This window comes from Canis lupus, chromosome 9 (assembly GCF_003254725.2).
Source record: "Canis lupus dingo isolate Sandy chromosome 9, ASM325472v2, whole genome shotgun sequence".
In the NCBI taxonomy this organism is placed as follows: Eukaryota; Metazoa; Chordata; class Mammalia; order Carnivora; family Canidae; genus Canis; species Canis lupus.
In genome coordinates, this window is record NC_064251.1 from 42657523 (window position 1) to 42672275 (window position 14753).

The 14753-nt window shown below is 43.5% G+C and overlaps 1 protein-coding gene across 9 annotated transcripts in view; it reads right to left on the reverse strand.

The window, feature by feature from the left end:
* Positions 1-8805: 8805 nt before the first annotated feature.
* The window catches only part of NF1 (neurofibromin 1), a 274304-nt gene continuing 268356 nt past the window's right edge, over positions 8806-14753 (reverse strand). For all 9 annotated transcript variants that reach the window (XM_049114227.1, XM_025476459.2, XM_025476457.2 and 6 more), the window contains one exon: positions 8806-12488. In XM_049114227.1, coding sequence (XP_048970184.1) covers positions 12346-12488 — 143 coding nt within the window. In that variant the 3' untranslated portion in view covers positions 8806-12345. The remainder of the gene's footprint in view (positions 12489-14753) is intronic.

A 14753-nucleotide genomic window follows, 5' to 3' on the forward strand; every position in this document is an offset into this window, starting at 1 on the left:
CTGTAAAAGAATACATTTCTATTGTTTTAAGCCCTCCAACTTGTGACAGTTTGTTACAGTCATCACAGGGACCTCATACATGTACGAATATCATGGGGAAGTTATTAAAAATGATGAAGAGCCAGGTGGGATTCCCGAAGAGCTGAGCTGGACAGCAAGTTCTGCTCTTTTAGCCCTATGATTCCACCCAACTTCGCTTCTCTGAGCCTCAGTGTCCCTGTCTGTGAGTAGGGAGAGCAGTCCCTACCTCGCAGAGGTCCTGCACGTTTGTAATGAGAAAATGAACGTAGCAGGCCCGTGTGTGCGGTGCCCAGTGTAGTGGCTGGTCTGTGCAGGCGGGTACGTGTGTCAGCATGGAGAGGTTTGGAACCAATCCGAAAGGGGGAGGCATTTCTGATTTTCATGTAGGGGGCCTGGACTTCATCGTCCATGTTGCATGGAAATGGGGAAGGGTCCAGTTTCTTCTTGCTCACAACCTGCTGTTTTGTTTTTTAACCATGAATGATTATCCCTTTGGAGATGAGGAAAGTGGTGTGAACTCATGTGCTTTCTTCACCTGTCCTAAAATATGCTTGGTCAGCAGAGACAGGGCACCCATGTGCTTGCAGAAGCAGCCGGCACTGCCTGGATGCCAAGGATGGGGCATCCGGGTGAGCAGGGCATCTACAGACCTTGTCTTTCCTAGTTGAGAGAGGTGCCCAGGAGGCTGGTGGTTTCTCTCACCGGGGGTGCCCACAGAGAACCTTCTCTGATCCTCAGAAGGGAGCAGGCCCAACCGATTGCTAACCTTCCTTCTAGGATTCTAGGAAGAGTGCCAAACCTTACTTATTCCTCCCTGCTGAGTTCCCAGTCCTGTCACCAGCGGCAGAAATGGCTCCTAGAAGTGGCTTCCAGCCAGGGCAGCAGCTCCGGGATCCTCTGGGGTTGGGCAGTGTCTCCATCAGCAGGTCTCACCTTCCAGAAGTCCACTCCCCACAGAGCCGCACATTGCCGGCTTCCAGCGCTCTCTGCTGCCCCCTTCCGCAGAAGAAACTCCCAGGTCCTCAGAGTGGGTGCCAAACAGGCCCATGGCCTTGACAGTCTGACCCCAGTGGGACACTCTGTTCTGTAAGGTGGCTGGACAGTCATGCCATCTCCCACACTGTCCACTTATCGAGCATGGGCCTTGACTCCAAGACATCAACTCAACATCGATGAGTCAATCGATGAAATGCCTGGCTTGTCTTGAGCATGCTGTTCCCTCTGTCTGGATTGTCCTTCCTCTTCTCGTCTCCGCAGCCATCCCTCAGATGCCACCTCCTCCAAGAAGTCTTCCCTGAGTGAGTTGCCCTCACTGCTCTGCTCTTACAGAATTCCATGCAGATTCCCCTAGAGTGTTTTCGTGGTGCTTGGTGATGCCCTGCCCACATACTGCGCTTTCCCCGGCCAGGACACCAGGCCCTCTGTGTCTCTGCTCTTCGGGACTTCAAGACCCAAGGTATCATTCCAAGACCAAGAAAGGAGAGTGGGCATCAACGTCAGGGCCCTGCTCTCATCCAGCGTGATTGTGCGCATGTCCATTCCGGGGTCCAGTGTACCTGTGTATGCACACACATACACATACCTTTAAAATCCAGATGAAGGGGATCCCTGGGTGGCGTAGTGCTTTGGCGCCTGCCTTTGGCCCAGGGCGCGATCCTGGAGACCCGGGATCGAATCCCACGTCGGGCTCCCGGTGCATGGAGCCTGCTTCTCCCTCTGCCTGTGTCTCTGCCTCTCTCTCTCTCTCTCTCTGTATGATTATCATAAATAAAAAAAAAATAAAATCCAGATGAATACGTTTTACTGGAAGTAAAGCTATCTTCGGAAGCTATCTTCCTTGGTGACCTTGCTGACACTGACAGGGGTACCTTTGGATCTACTTTATTCTTCCTCAGCAAGCCCCTTTCTCTGGCCTCTGTAACACCAGCAACCCCTTACTGAGGCCTACCACAGGCCAGGCACTATGCCAGGGCCTCTCTGCAAACCAACTCTGTTGTCTCCAACAGCTCCATCTTTGGGTGAGGGAAGTGAGGCACAGAGGGGTGATATAATTTGCTCAAAGTCACAGAGCTTGAATCCGAGCTGTCTGGCTCCAGGAGCCCTCTCTCTGTGAGGCCTGGCTTTCCCCCCGGCTTCATCTTCTGACAGCACCCGTCTCTGTCTTCACTGCCCCCCCAGCAAGGTGTGCTCGAGTGTCTATGTGTCTTTGCTGAGGAATTATACAGAGCCCATGAGTCCCAGGGCCCTTCGTCTCGCAGAACACACAGGCTCCTTGGTCCAGTCGGGCATCACAGCCTGGCCAGCGCCAGTGGCCGCCACCTGCGGACCTCCTCTGACTCCCAGTAGGCTGGCCTGTCTTCTGTACTGTTGGGAGCCTGGCTGGCCCATCCTGGGCTTCTGCTGCTTTTTGTGGGAGGTGTGTGATAGAAAGGCTAAGAGTATAGGTTTCAGAATCAGAGGGCTTGGGATCCTCATCTGGCTCCGCCACTTAAGAAGCCATGTGACCTTGACCCAAGTGACTTAACCTCAGTGTTCTTATCTGTAAAACAGGGATAATCCTATCTGCCTCACAGAGTTGTAAAGACAAAATAAGATCATGTGTACCTTCCCACCTCAACATTCTCACAAAATACTGGTGTAAACACAGACTAATGTTTGGTGCACATAGTGCTTTCCATCGGTTGACTCTATAGTTATTCATCTTGGAGTTGGGACTCACGTCACAAGATACCTCAATTATATATTTTTTAAAGATTTAATTATTGATTTAGGGAGGGGAGGGGCAGAGAGAGATGGATAGATAGTCCCAGGCAGATTCCTCACTGAGCGTGGAGCCAGACATGAGGCACAATCCCACAACCCCGAGATCACAGCCTGAACAGGAACCAAGAGTCAGTAGCCCAATCGACTGCACCACCTAGGCACCCCACAAGATGCCTGGGATATTTACAAGGACTCAATAAATGGGTAAATAGCAGGCAGTGTTACTGTGCTAATTATTAGTCCCCCCCCCAAACCCCTCCCTCTAGGGTATCATACATTCTGCCCTGTGGAACTCAAAAGTAGTCATGTGTGATGAGCTTCAGCCAGTGAAATGTGGAAGAAGTGTTACTCATGGATAGACTTACGGGCCAAAGCATGGTTCTCCATGTCTCCTTGCTCCTGCCTTGGGATTGGCAATGTCCTGGATAGATGCTGCTTGTCAGCCTTTATCATGGGGTAAAGGTGAGATGGGGGTGAGGTAGGGCCATTTGTTACTGAAGGGTAACTGGCCCACCCTGAATGACATAGAAGGAGGGATCCTGGTTATCCCAAAGTCCCGATGACCAGAGAGCCAGAGACTGTCAGGATGGGAGACACTCTCCTGCCAACTCCTTTGATCCAAGCTCACTCCTTGATCATTGGGAAACCCAAAGTGTCAAGAGGGAAAGCAAGTGCCCAAGATCACAAACCTTTTTGGCGGCAGAGACGGGACCACGGTGTAGGTGGCCTCCCGGCCCCCATTGGTGCTCCTTTCCACACGGATGTGTTGGGGCAGGAGGTGGGGCAGGTGATCCTGCAGCGCCTGATGTAGAATCTTGGGTGTTAGGCTAAAGCCCCAGCTACTGATTCTGCCACCCTTGCCCGAGAAGCTTAAAGACTTGGGGCGCCCCGGTGGCTCAGTGGTTGAGCACCTGCCTTCCACCAGGGCGTGGCCCCGGGGTTGTCCCAAGTCGGGCTCCCTGCATGGAGCCTGCTTCTCCCTCTGCCTGTGTCTCTGCCTTTCTCTCTCTTTCTCTGTGTCTCTCATGAATAAAATTTTTAAAATCTTAAAAAAAAAAAAAAGATTAGCTTAAAGACCAAAAAAACATAAATCAAAGGTGTCCGTGTTTTGCTGAACACAGATTTGGGAGAGGTGTGGGGGCTGGGAGCTGGGCTGGGCCAGCCGAGATCACTGAGATTTAGGGACATGTATATGTATAAATATAAATTTATAAATTTATAAATAAATTACAAATAAATTTATAAATTTATAAATTTATGTATAAATATATAAACATAATTTGGGATCAGCCCTCGTATGAGGCTTTTTAACTCTTCTTTTTTTTTTTTTTTAAGATTTTATTCATTCATTCTGAGAGACACAGAGAGAGAGGCAGAGACACAGGCAGAGGGAGAAGCAGGCTCCCTGCAGGGAAACTGATGTGGGACTCCATCCCGGGACCCCGGGATCACATCCTGAGCCAAAGGCAGATGCTCAACCGCTGAACCACCCCATCTTCAAACCTATTTTTAAAAACAGATTTATCTATCTGAGAGAGAGAGCAAACACGAGCTGGCGGAGAGAATACTCAAGCAGACTCCCCGCTGAGCGTGGAGGTGGGGGGCTCCATCCCAGGATCCCAAGATCATGACCCGAGCCAAAATCAAGATCTGGCCTCTCAGCTGACTCACCTAAGTGCCCCCTTTTAGCCCATTTAAAAAGGCTGCGCAAGGAGGTTCCATCAGCTTTCAGAAAGTGCTGGATGAACGTAGATAATTTAGCCAACATTTTGGTTGTCTCCAGATGTTTTGATAAGTGACCCTTTGATGGAAGTCTTTGCACTGTGATCACTTATTCCTTCAGGCTAGGTTCCCAGATGCAATATAACTGGGGCAAACAGTGTGAACGTCTTTAGGGCTAGTGGTACAGAAAGATGAAGTACAAGAGTCCATCACACTTCTCTCCTGACCACCACCAAGTATTAGATAGATCTTTGCTAATTTGACATGTGAAAATATTTCAGTTTCGATTGGCATTTTTTGTTTTGTTTACTAAGAGCTTTTTCACTGTATAGTAATTAGCAAGGTACAGTATTTCCTTTCTATGGATCAGCCATTCATGTTCTTTGCACATCCCCCCCCCCCCCCCCACGTGGGCCTCTTCTTAAAGTTGATTTTAATGAACGCTTTCTAATGAGAGCAATTTCCTGGTTTCCTGGCCTTTAAATTTCGGGCGTGAGTTCTTTGGACATGAGGACATTTTAAGCATAATCTTTAAGATTTCTTCCACTGCTTTTAGGTTTCCCTATTGTGAGAGTAATTGGTGTTCCTGGCTAACATTTCTAGCTGCCCTTCCAGACAGTGGAGAATAGCTTTTCTGACCTGTGTGATTTATTTTTGTGGAGTTGTGTGACAAGATCTGGCAGTGACTGTGAGCAGAAGTGATGGCACATCTGGCCTTGGGCATAGAATTGGTGAGACCCTTCAGATGCTGGGCTGTCCAGTCCAGTAGCTACATGTAACTATTTAAACAAAGTAGGGGAGTTCCTCAGTCTCAGCCACATTTCAAGAGTTCAACAGCCCCATGTGGCTGTGGCCACCATATTAGACAGTGTGTATATAGGACATTTCCATCATCCGAGGGAGAGACTGGGTGGGACTGCCTGAGCTCTCTCTCCCTCTGCTGTCTGACCAGACCTTTGCGGGGTGGGGGGGGGGGCGCCAGGCGCTCGGAAGCCCTAGAAATTGGATGAGCAGCGCCCCCTACCGACCAGTAGTGGACGTGTAGCGGGGTGGGAAACAGGCTTTTGTGGCTTTTACGTCAATGAAATTTGAGGGATTACCGGAGCTTTTTTGATGTACTTTTTAAACTATAACATAATTAGGACCTTTATACTTGTTACATTCTATCTAATTTAATTACCAGTCTAAAATACTTAAAAATCGCTGTATCACCTAGGAAGTTTCTAACTATATGTATACGTGTGTGTGTGTATATATATATATATATATATACACACACACACACACATACATATTTATTTTTTCCCCTAAGCCATGCTTTCTTGTTTACTCTCTGAGATGCACCCTAGAATCGTTTGTTTGAATCTTGATTGGAAGTGCATTAAACCAATAACTTGGGAAGAATTGGCACTCCATATAATATTCAATTTTCCCACCCAAGACTGTGGTTTGTCTCTCCATTTACTCAGCTCATCTTTCAGACCCGGCCCCTCACATGTCTGCCTGCTGAGCGAGGCTGTGGCAGACTGAATCAACAGCAGAGAGAGGAAAATAAGGACAACACAGTGATTTCCTTATAAAGCAAAAATAATTCCTCTCAAAGAATTCCCCCTCTCCCTACCCTTTTGGGATTGAAATGGCTTTTCCATTTTCATAAAACCCTTTTTTTAAAATTTTTGCTTTTTTCTAAATGCATGAGTTGACAAAATATACTTTGGAAATTTCCTTGATAGATGAAATCTGAAAAATCTGGTAACAGTTCTCAACAGGACTTTATTACAGACATAGGTCATCTCCATTTTGGTAAGGAGTTTTGCATTAGGATAGCTACTGTGAATGGGATCTTTCTGTCAATTACATCTATCTCTATAGTTCCCTGATAACATAGAGCCTTAAGCGTTATTCAGCAACCACGTGCTGAGTATCTTCAAGCAAGCACGTAACTGGAGGCTCAGAGTCCAGGGGAGTAGGAACGGTTGGTCACAGTACTGTTAACCATAAGCTGTTACAACCAAGACAAAGAAGGGCCTGAACAGAGCTCTTTCCAGGAGATGCTGATGCTGGAGTTCATTTGTGAAAACAAGGGGTCCAATAAATGTTTCCTCCATAAATGAATGATGCTGCAAACTCAAAAAATAACTATTTTGTTAATAGAAAAAAACAACTTTTTGTCTCCTATAGAATCCTAGATATAAGTATTGGGGGTGGTAGTGGTGTTTTTGCTTGAAGCACAGATTGCCTAATACTTTCTGCCTTCCATCCACAGATTATTTGATTGGTAAGGGAGCAGGATCCCTTGTCATCAATTTCTCATTGTACTCTGACTTTGGGCCAGACTTAAAGATACAAAGAAGAGAATCCCTGGGTGGCTCAGTGGTTTAGCACCTGCCTTTGGCCCAGGGCATGATCCTAGTCTTGGGATCAAGTCCCACATCAGGCTCCCTGCTTGGAGCCTGCTTCTCCCTCTGTGTCTCTGCCTCTCTCCTCTTTCATGAATAAATAAATCTTAAACAACAACAACAACAAAAGATACAGAGAACCCCTATTTTTGCTGTTCTGGAGCTAAGGCATGTTTTTATGGAGTTAAAGTATAGAAAGTTAGGGTGCATTCCCTGAAGTGGAACAAATGAAATTGAGTGAATCCCTTTTCTAGTGTGCTGCTTCCTGCCTAGATGCTGTTCTGCTGCCTGTGCTCCCTGGGCCAGGTCATTCCCAACCTCTGTTGCCTTCTCAATGTAACCTTACTTTCAGCTGCTCACCAGACATAACCCTACCAGGACACACAGAATTCTTGATCATTCTCAAATCCCTGAGGGTGTCCCAGAGAGTAAGAGTCTGCAGACAAAACATGGGCATGGGGTCCCACAAAAGATAAGTAATATGGTCCATGTCCTCAAGGAGCTTATTGTCAAGGGATGGGGATGTGTGGCCCAAAGGGTTATTACCCTAACAGCATCCCTAGTTTTGACTACCAGGCTTCAGACCCCAGGGAAGACAGCTATCTGCACTATGCCTGGGCACCCAGCGCAATCACCTCAGAAGCTTTAAACTCTGTCCCTCCCAGTATACTTGGAGTCTGCCCTTGCCTCAGAGTTTTGAGATGGGCCTAAAAAGTATTAGCAAGCTCTTCAGGCGAGGTACACCTGCTCTCAGTCTTCCCGTTAACAGATCAGCACTTGCCTCAGACCTGCAGGAATCTGTTTCATGGTGTTTTAGTCTTTTATTTAATGCCAGACACTATTGTCCTCCTTAGGGCCAGCTCTGTCCTGCCTATGGAGCTTAGACTGGATTCTTTCTCCAGGTGGGAGTAGCCGACATAAGGGGGTAAATAGTAAAGCTCATAGCAGTGGAGCCAGGGAAAGTGTTTTCCAGTGTTTACACACGTAATGTCATGGAAGAGTCCGTCGACGGAGAGCTGAAATATTGGAGAAACTGTGAGGTCTTAACATAGGCCCTCTGACTGCTCGACCTCGGGGTATCTTGGCATTTCTGATTAAGTGCTCAGGTTAAAAGAAGTCAAGACAGCTTATCCCAGAGAAGAGAGTCACCCTCAGCTCGGCAGGTGCTGAGAAAGCATTTGATGGAGTTCAGAACATACAACCCCAAAATACGGCACCTTGGCATATTGAAGATTTTAAGCTGAAGGAGTCTGAGAAAATGGGGGAAGGCATGCATTCTGACATTGACCCTGCCCTTCTGCCCCGAAAACAGGGCAGAAAACCCTCCTGTGAGAGGCGTCCTCCCTGAGCCCAGAAAAAAGGAGCGTCCTTATCTCCAAAGATAAGACAAAGGAGACATTGGGGCCTCGCTAAGTTTCCCAGGGTTGACTACACTTACCTCATACTCTTGGACCTATCATGTTCCTCCACGATTGCCCACTCTTCATCACACCTAGCACAGCAGCTCTCAGTGTTTGAATGGTTCGTCCGGGTCTTCATTTTCTTAGGAAGGCTCCTTGTCACGTCAAACTTGTACTGAACCAATCTGTGCTGTGTGCTTTTCTGTTGGGCTGTCCTTGTCAGTCTGATTTTCAGACCCAGCCAGGGACCCTAAAAGGCTCAAGGAAAGCTTTTTCCTCCCCTACACCTTTCACCAAAATTACTTTTAGTTTAGAAAGGTTCTGGAAATAGAAGGATCTTTCCCATGGAGGGGTTGGGGGAGGGAGGAGAACCCAAGGGGTCCTTAAAAGAAAGGGAATGGCCTGGATGTTTCAAAAGGTTAGGGAGAAGTGGGGGCGGGGGGAGTGAGAACACAGAGCTGAGGCATGTGAAGAAATTAAACCACTCCCCACATCTTAGAGCAGATTGAATTTACATTTTACTTAAAAAAAGGGGGGGGGGGAAGTACATACACAGGGAGGAAGATGGGGTGGGGAACAACAGTGATCTGAAATGGAGTTCTACAGTTTTCCCCTACAATGATCGGTTCTGACTGTTGGGCAGTATCTCTCCTGCTGGCATACAATATTAACAAGGTCATAGACGAGGGAACTGCCAGAGTCTAGGCCCAGATGGAAAGGGGAGGAAGTTACCATATACAATGTAAGTTTACAATACACAGCATTTTCTTTAAATGAGGTGACGCAGTTGCAGGAAGAAGTTAACAATACTAACACGAGAATAATCAAATTTTTGTTATCCATGTACAGCAACTAACTGCTTTACAAAAAAGCAAAATAATACAATATATCATCACATGTATTTACAGTGTAGTAAATATACTTTTCTGTCAAATTTTACACAAACTATTTACAGGTGAATATACTGCTTTAAAAAAAACTGTGTGGCTGACACGAAGAGTGAATTTTTGTGTAAGTCCATTGCATAACATTAAGACATGCCTCTTTATGCCTGGAGGGTTGCGAGGGGTGTAAAACAAAATGAGAACAAACAGAAAGTCAAAACAAACTGAAAATCTCTAGAACCCACTAAGCAGGGAGGGAGGGCTGCCAGCTTCCATCCTGTGGGGGTGGCAGCTGACTGCACACCGTGGTGTCCTCAGCGCTGGGCTCAGGACCCGTGTGGGGCTGGCACTCAGTAATGGGCAGGTGTTGGTCGTGTGGATGAGGGACAGAGCCTCACAGCTCTCCCCCAAAGCCATTGAACTGTGTTCTCCATGCTGGCAAACAGGGCACATCCCTGGGACCGGAGCAGTGATAAAACCAGGTGGGTTATGCACAACGAAAACGTAATGAGTTAATTACGTTTGCCTCTTTAAAAAATCAGGGGGTAACATCCACAAACCCCAAATTACTTCTACGTTCTTTACAGAACTTACATCAGATTATGCAAAATGGGAAACTTGCTCTGAGCTTCCGATTTCTTGCGTAGGTCATGGTATGAGGCCTAAAAGAGTGTTTTATTTCACAGGGGAAGCACAGTGATGAGACTTAACTCATGTTCACTTTAGTTACTTAGAAATCTAGATTTTCCTAAAAAAAATCTGAAGTTTTCTAAACAAGGTATATTTTAAACCTTAGGAAGTTTTCCAATTTCTAGGATGTACTGATCAAAAGTATTTCTGCAGTTCAAAGAAAGCTCAATTTTGATTTGTGCAACGCTGATCATTTCATGAGGTACTTCAAGTGAATTCATTCCATTCATTCCACTAGAGGGAAATAGTGAATAAATTTAAGAAATAGCATACCTTGGAAAACTTGTTATGGAAATACCACTTTTTTTTTTTTTTTTTTTTAAACAGAAAACCTCTGGCAGTTTCTTTATTTCAATGGGAGAAGCAAAACAGCATAACAACACCCACCAACATGCACCAAGCCAACCAACAAAGAAGAAAAACATGGAACCACGATGATTACAGGCTCATATCTGCCTTTTATTCCAGGATGCAAGAAGCTGTGGTCCCTTCCCAGAAGCACTGGGCTGCAGGCATCCAAGACCCAATGGGCAGCTTGGCATTGGGATGTTAAGGATCTATTTGTGAACTCTGTTCTCGTCTTAGCATCCTTAGTCCTAGCTGTTCTGTTACAGAACTTTCTACTCTAATACAGCCTCTACAATCATTAAAAACCAAAGTTTAGTTAATTGCACCTGTCTTCAATATTTTCCAACAATTCTATGTCAAAAAAACTATTAATACTAAAGTTTTTCTCCTTTTATTTTGGCAAATGGTTCTTACTTTTCCCAGACTGTAAACAAATTAAGAAAATTAAATTCTTGTTATTTCTGAATATCAAAAGCAATTTTATTTACATTAACATATTACATTGTTACTGTGTGGATAAATGTGAAATGTGTTATATTATTAAAATCAGAACACTTCAATGTACCATTATTTATTGATTTAGCTGTGGAATTTAATTTACTGAAATCCACTCATGAAACAGCACTACAGGAAGCTCCCCCTCCCCTAGGTTTCTTTTCCCCTCCCAAAGCCATTACATCGTAACATATAAAGGGAACCTGGGAGTAGGGGGATAGTATCTTTTCTATAATAAATATGGTTTAGATCTAAATTGGAACATCCAGATACTACTATTATGTTCACGGAAGTCAAATCAATTTGCATACTGCAGGTACCACAAAAAACTTGGATCTGCATTACTATGGAAATTCCAACACCATGATAAATCCATACCGTTCAATATAGCAGCAACTCTTAAGGTCCCCTATTGTCATCCTAACGCAGGCTGACAAGTCCTTTCACAGTGATTAAATGCAATTCTATCATATAGAACCCCAATGTTTTGCTAAAGAGATTCCTGATTTTTTTTTGGAGGGGAGGGGAAGATTACAAGACACTTAAAATACATGTCATCAAAGAAATTTTTGATAATATACACCATACTCTGTGTTTCTGGGAAAATTATTAAACAAAATAACAGCATCAGCTACTCTAAAAGTCACGTACCATTCCATTTTGCTATGGAGCTAATGCAAACATCTATGAAAATTACCTTCGAGGAACAATTTTCAACACTTTGTTCACTGATTACCCTGCTCAGGATTATTTAGGAAAGAAGAGAAGGAGGGGGAAAACACATAATTACTATACTTAGTATAGTTTTGGCTTATAAAAACAAAACAAAAAAAACTTTTAGCATAAAGATTAAAAGATAATCAACTGGAGAAAAAAATAAACTAGTTTGGATGACTGAGCTTGGATAAGGCCTCAGAACCCATCGCTTTAATTCAGTGACATTAAGATATATGTGGTTATGCTTATTTTCCTGTAATTATTGCTAATACTCAAGTGTTAGTACTTCTTAAGAACTCATTACAAAATACTAAATCCCTCCACCCCCCAAAGTACCTTGCCTGTGGCTTTATGGTGTGAAGTCGCTGAGGCTTGACCTCTATGGTTCCTTCAGTTTTGTAAGGTAAAAAAAAGTCCACAGCTAAAAGTCAGATTAAACATACTGGGGTTACAGTATTATTTCTCCCATACACTTCTATCTTGAAAAGTGTGTAAATAAGACTAACACTTTACTTTGTATGATGAAGAAGGGGAAAACATAGAAGGCAGAGAGCTCTGTGCAAATGGCTTTCATAGCTGGCCAGTGGTAGCAGTATTTGAGAATTCATCCTCTCTCACAATTGGGATGTTCTCAGTTCAAGCGTCCTGACCTCCCGCTTTCTTTGCAGTTGTTCTGAACACCTGCTTAAACTAGAAACACCAAAAGTAGAAGAAAAAAAAAAGTTAAAGAAAAAGCAGCATTAAATTTAGGCAATGCTTCCAAGAGTTGATCATCTGGCAACATGGCAGACTTGGATGGGCTCATTATAAAACATGAAGTGCAGCATCACAGCACGGTGGTGAAGGGGTCACTAGTGGAGAGCCCGTGTAAGTTAAGTCTGTTTGAAAAAGGAAAGAAAGAAAGTTTCACACGATCTTCTTAATGCTATTACGTTTGAAACTGCCAGCGCTTCTTTGCTTCTGCACTTGGCTTGCGGATCCATGGCGAGTCCGTCCACTGTTACAGTGCCCAGTGGTTGGGGAGAGTTCAACGTTCTCCTTGTCGATTCCTGGAGAGAAGCAGATCGGCTGGTTACTCTCTGTCCTCAGGAGTTAAGCTCCAGGACTGAGTCTCATGATGTGCATATGAGATACAACCTGGTAAATTGTTTTTTGCATATTTCAACAGTCAACTGCTAGGATATTTACAAAGACCCTGTCACACAGAAAACATCATATTTTGTTAAGCAAAATTTGCTATCACAGCAGAAAAACAGCATAAGAAAAAAATAAAAACAACTGAGAAGTTGCAAGGGAAAGCTAGAGGCAGGCAGGCTTGAGCTGAATGAAAGGCTGGCAGCCACCAGGGAAGACTAGAGCTCCTTCCTCCAACATCGTATCAGAAGCTTGCAGCAGAGGTCAGCTTCTAGCCACATACCCTTACTGTTACACACAGAATATACTCTCCCAGTTGTAGAAGGTACTGAAATCTGTCACTTCAAAGAAAGGAAGATATATATATATATATATATATATATATATATATATATATATATATATATATATATATTTTAAAATCATAGTGCCTGTCCCAAAGGAACTCAAATATTTACTGAGAAAATAATACATGACAAAGGTTATCCTGTAGAATCTTTGCTTTAGCGTTTTCAACTATGAAAAATCCCTTCATGTTCTGCACCTAAAACAGATGCCATTCATTTCTTTCATGGAGGAGATTTAACCTCCAAAAACTGGGCCCTACAGTGAATTTTAGAAATAGTCCAAGCAATACTTTCATAAAAGTAACCAGAAGTAAAAAACAAGATACTTTCTGCCCACCAGATTAGTAGAGTTTACAAATAAGATAGGTAACAGAATAGTGGTTACCCTGGGGAAATATGACTGGAAGAGGACAGGTGGGTGGTTCCTTGGAGTGCTGGTGATGTTTTATTTCTTAATCTAGATGTTGGATTTTTTAATGTTTACTTCTTAAAAGGTCACTAGATTGTAAACTTGATCTGTGTCCTTTTCTGTTACACTTCAATAAAATTTACCCAAATAATTACTGATTATACCCACCTGTGGCATGACTTGGTGGGAAAGCAGAAAGCTGGAGAGCATCTTAGCAATTTGTATCAAAATATAAAGTACTGGTTGATATTTACTGATAAAGAAAGATGACTAATTTTGAAGTAGGGGGAAAAAAATCTCAAATACAGGAAAAAAAAAAAAAGGACAGGAAAACATTTGCCAAATTTGTTACTTCTGGGTGGTGTTAATTCAAGTAATTTTTACTTTATTCTTACTATATCATTTGAATTTTAAAATAAACAGGAAATTTGAGAAAGGAAAAATACTCATTTTTGGACAAAGCACCATTTCAAAGTATTGCTGCTATAGAAAATGGACATAGACCCACACATCTACTTATTGGCTCATGAACAGGAAATTGATTTGTGATGATCTTCTAGAAGCCACACATCATTTAGATTCAGCCTTGCATTCAATTCAGATTTCCATAGGCTCAATAAAAGTTTGCTGTCCTCAACTTCTCAAAGGAACACTGGGCATTTGTTAGTGCTTTTTTATGAAAAAGCTAGGAGTCTGGGTGCAGCTGAACAATGTCTACCACACCTCTGCAGGAGCCAAGTACAATGGACCGGCATCTCCAATCTGTTCTTTTTCAATCATACGTGCAGAAAGATTAATGGAAGATACTACAACATTCACAGAGTTTTCTCTGGCTAACAGAATTCTGAGTGATTTTTGTTCTCTTCTACCTGTGTATTTACATCTTCTCCAGAGTGAATTTTTTTTTTTTTTAAGTAACAAAACTGAAAGAATGCTGCTCATCATCTCCAGGGTGCCCTGAACTTTGGGATGTGTGTTTGTACAGGCTGTTTCTGTTGCCTTGCCTGTCTCCACAAGAGAAATTCGAACCATTTTTTCCTCAACTCCATTTCCTTCACGATGCATTCTGCTGTTTCTTGCCAGAGCTACTGTCTCCCTCTTTCTCTCCCTGCTTCTATAAGGCATTTACATTTCTTACACTCTGTCTCTGCTACCACAACTTGTGTATATATCTTATTTCCTCTATGAGAGTAAAAACACCTAGAAAAGCAAAGATCATTCATTTTCCGGTGAGATCTATTTAATTGGTATCTTTTTCAATAAATATTGGTTGAACTGAATGCTTCCATTTTTAAATGTGATCATTGTAATTCAGAACCCAAAAGCATGGGTGTGGTGCATATTTTGAGTGGAAAAGAAAAAAATTTAATTTCCTTTATCTGAAATTATCATGAACTTATAGTGCATCTAACTTTCTATTTCCT